This window comes from Meleagris gallopavo, chromosome 30 (assembly GCF_000146605.3).
Source record: "Meleagris gallopavo isolate NT-WF06-2002-E0010 breed Aviagen turkey brand Nicholas breeding stock chromosome 30, Turkey_5.1, whole genome shotgun sequence".
NCBI lineage: Eukaryota > Metazoa > Chordata > Aves > Galliformes > Phasianidae > Meleagris > Meleagris gallopavo.
In genome coordinates, this window is record NC_015040.2 from 3,268,232 (window position 1) to 3,270,536 (window position 2,305).

General features: G+C 61.3%; 1 protein-coding gene across 1 annotated transcript in view; it reads left to right on the top strand.

The window, feature by feature from the left end:
* Nucleotides 1-2,305, top strand: part of TMEM161A (transmembrane protein 161A) — a 4,810-nt gene that overhangs the window by 338 nt on the left and 2,167 nt on the right. The window contains 7 exon segments of the mRNA XM_019610077.2: nucleotides 534-637; nucleotides 721-801; nucleotides 1,173-1,270; nucleotides 1,357-1,513; nucleotides 1,751-1,902; nucleotides 1,972-2,032; nucleotides 2,189-2,305. Of these exon segments, the coding sequence (XP_019465622.1) occupies nucleotides 534-637; nucleotides 721-801; nucleotides 1,173-1,270; nucleotides 1,357-1,513; nucleotides 1,751-1,902; nucleotides 1,972-2,032; nucleotides 2,189-2,305 (770 nt within the window).

Sequence of the window (2,305 nt, forward strand, 5' to 3'; positions counted from 1 at the left end):
GCTGTCCGGGGGAGGTGCATGAGGGGGAGGGAATGCTCAAAGGTGTATGAATGGGCTGTCCCGAGGGGGTTACTTTTAAGGGGTTGCATGCTCAGGGTGCTCCAATATAGGTGCGTGCCTAGGGGTGTTGCTGGATTCATGCTCCGGGATGCGTAGCCGAGCTTGTGCCGGGGGGAGCATGGCCGGAGGTGCTGCATGGGGGGTGCATGGCCAGAGGTGCTGCATGGCGGGTGCATGCTCAGGGTGCGTGGCCAAGGCTGTCCCGAGGGGTGCACAGGCAGGGACTGCACATCCAAGTTGGCTCGAGGGGAGTCCGTGCTCGAGGGGTGCACGGCCAAAGGTGCATGGGCTGTCCTGGGGGGCTGCATCTGGGGGATTGCATACCCAGTGTGCTCTAAAGTGACTGGTGCATGCCCAGGGCTGTATGCATGCCTGGGCTGTCCCGCAGCCCCTTTGCTGCTGGGGGCTCCCCTGGCACAGAGGAGCTCCAGGTGGGGTTGTGGCAATGCAAACCCTGAACCATCCCCGTGCAGGCGGTGATGGGGGTGCAGGTGGTGGTGAGCCTGCTGGCAGCGAGCATCATGCAGAAGTTGGCCCCGCACTGCTCCTTCGCTCGCTGGCTGCTCTGCAATGGCAGGTATCGCCCCCCCTCCGGCCCCTTACCCACACCCTTCAGGGTTTGGGGTACACCCAGCCCTGCTGACGCCTGCTGCCGTGCAGCCTGCACCGCTACAAGCACCCATCGGAAGAGGAGCTCCGTGCCTTGGCAGGGAAGCAGCGCCCCAAGACCAAGCGGGACAGGTCAGCACTGCAGACACCCAGTTGGGTTGGTGGGAGTGATCCCCAGTGTTGGGTTCCCCTTGAGCTGCCTGAGGGTTCCAGGGGTCCCTGCTGTAGGATATTATCAGGCTGGGTCAATGGGCTGAAGTTCAAGAAGGCTGAGTGCCAGTTCTGCACTTGGGTCACAACAACCCCATGGATCCCTACAAGCATGGGGCAGAGTGATGGGAGGGACCGATGCGGATGGGTCAGGTGGGACTTGGCGATCGTAGAGACCTTTTCCAACCGTCATGATTTTATGATGAGGAGCTCCCAGGCAGGGATGCGCAGTGCTGGGGGACGCGAGGCACGCTCCAGCTCCGTGCCCAGTTCCCCAAGCCCATCCCTTGCAGGAGGATGAATGGTGTGACAGATGACAAGCCGCTCTCAGTGCCCCGTGACATCGACCTGCACCTGGACACCTCCCCCATCACCGCCGTGGACGCTCTCGGTACCTCCCAGCGCCCTTCTGCCCCTGCACCCAGCCCCATTTGGTGACCCACAGCCACAGTGCTGACATCTCCTCACGGCCCGCAGTGCTGCGCTATTTCCTGGAGTACCAGTGGTTCGTGGACTTTGCTGTCTACGCCACTGCTGTGTACGTCTTCACCGAAGGCTACAGCTGCGTGGTGGAGCCGCAGAGGGAGATGAACCTCGGGGTGCTCTGGTGCCTGCTCACCGTCTTCTTCTCCATGTATCCTTGTGCCTGCTGCTGCCACGTGCTCCTTTTCCTTTATTACTTTTTTTTTGCAATGAAACGCCATTTGGGGTAGAAGAGGTAAATTGATGGACTTAGAAAGCCTTGCCTCTGAGCTGTGCCCAGCAAGAGCCTTCCCTTTGGGCCTAACGGCATGGATGGTGTGGGGGTCCCAGTGGTGTGGGGGTTGTCCATGCAGCCCCCCATTTCCTTGACAGCCCCCCCTGCCTCCAGAAAGGTCTTCTTCATGGTGATGCGCCATTATTTCCGCTCAGAGGAGGGTGGCGAGCGCTCCGTCTGCCTCACCTTCGCCTTCTTCTTCCTCCTCCTGGCCATGGTGGTCCTGGTGGTCCGCGAGGACTACCTGGAGTTCGGCCTGGAGCCCGGTGGGTGTGGGGAGCCGGGGTGAGGTGGGCAGCCCTGGGCACCCTCTGATGGCTGTGCGCTGCCCACAGGGCTGGACAGTGTCAGCAGCAACCTGGAGAGCGTCCTGAAGCCACGGGGGTGGGATTGGATGTGAGTTGATTTCAGGATGGGAAATGGTGGTGTATTTCTGGAGATTGCTTTGAAAACGGTGCTTTCTCCCTCTGTGACCCAAAGGACAGAGGGTCCCCAACGGCTCTGTGGGATTGGGGTCAAGCCGTTCCCCCGTCTTCCCTTGTTTTTCTGCAGGCTGCCCCTCGCCAAACTGGCCTTCAAGCTGGGGCTGGTGGCCCTCTGCTCCTTCCTTGGTGCCTGCCTGACTTTCCCGGGGCTGCGCCTGGCCCAGACGCATCTCGACGCCCTCCG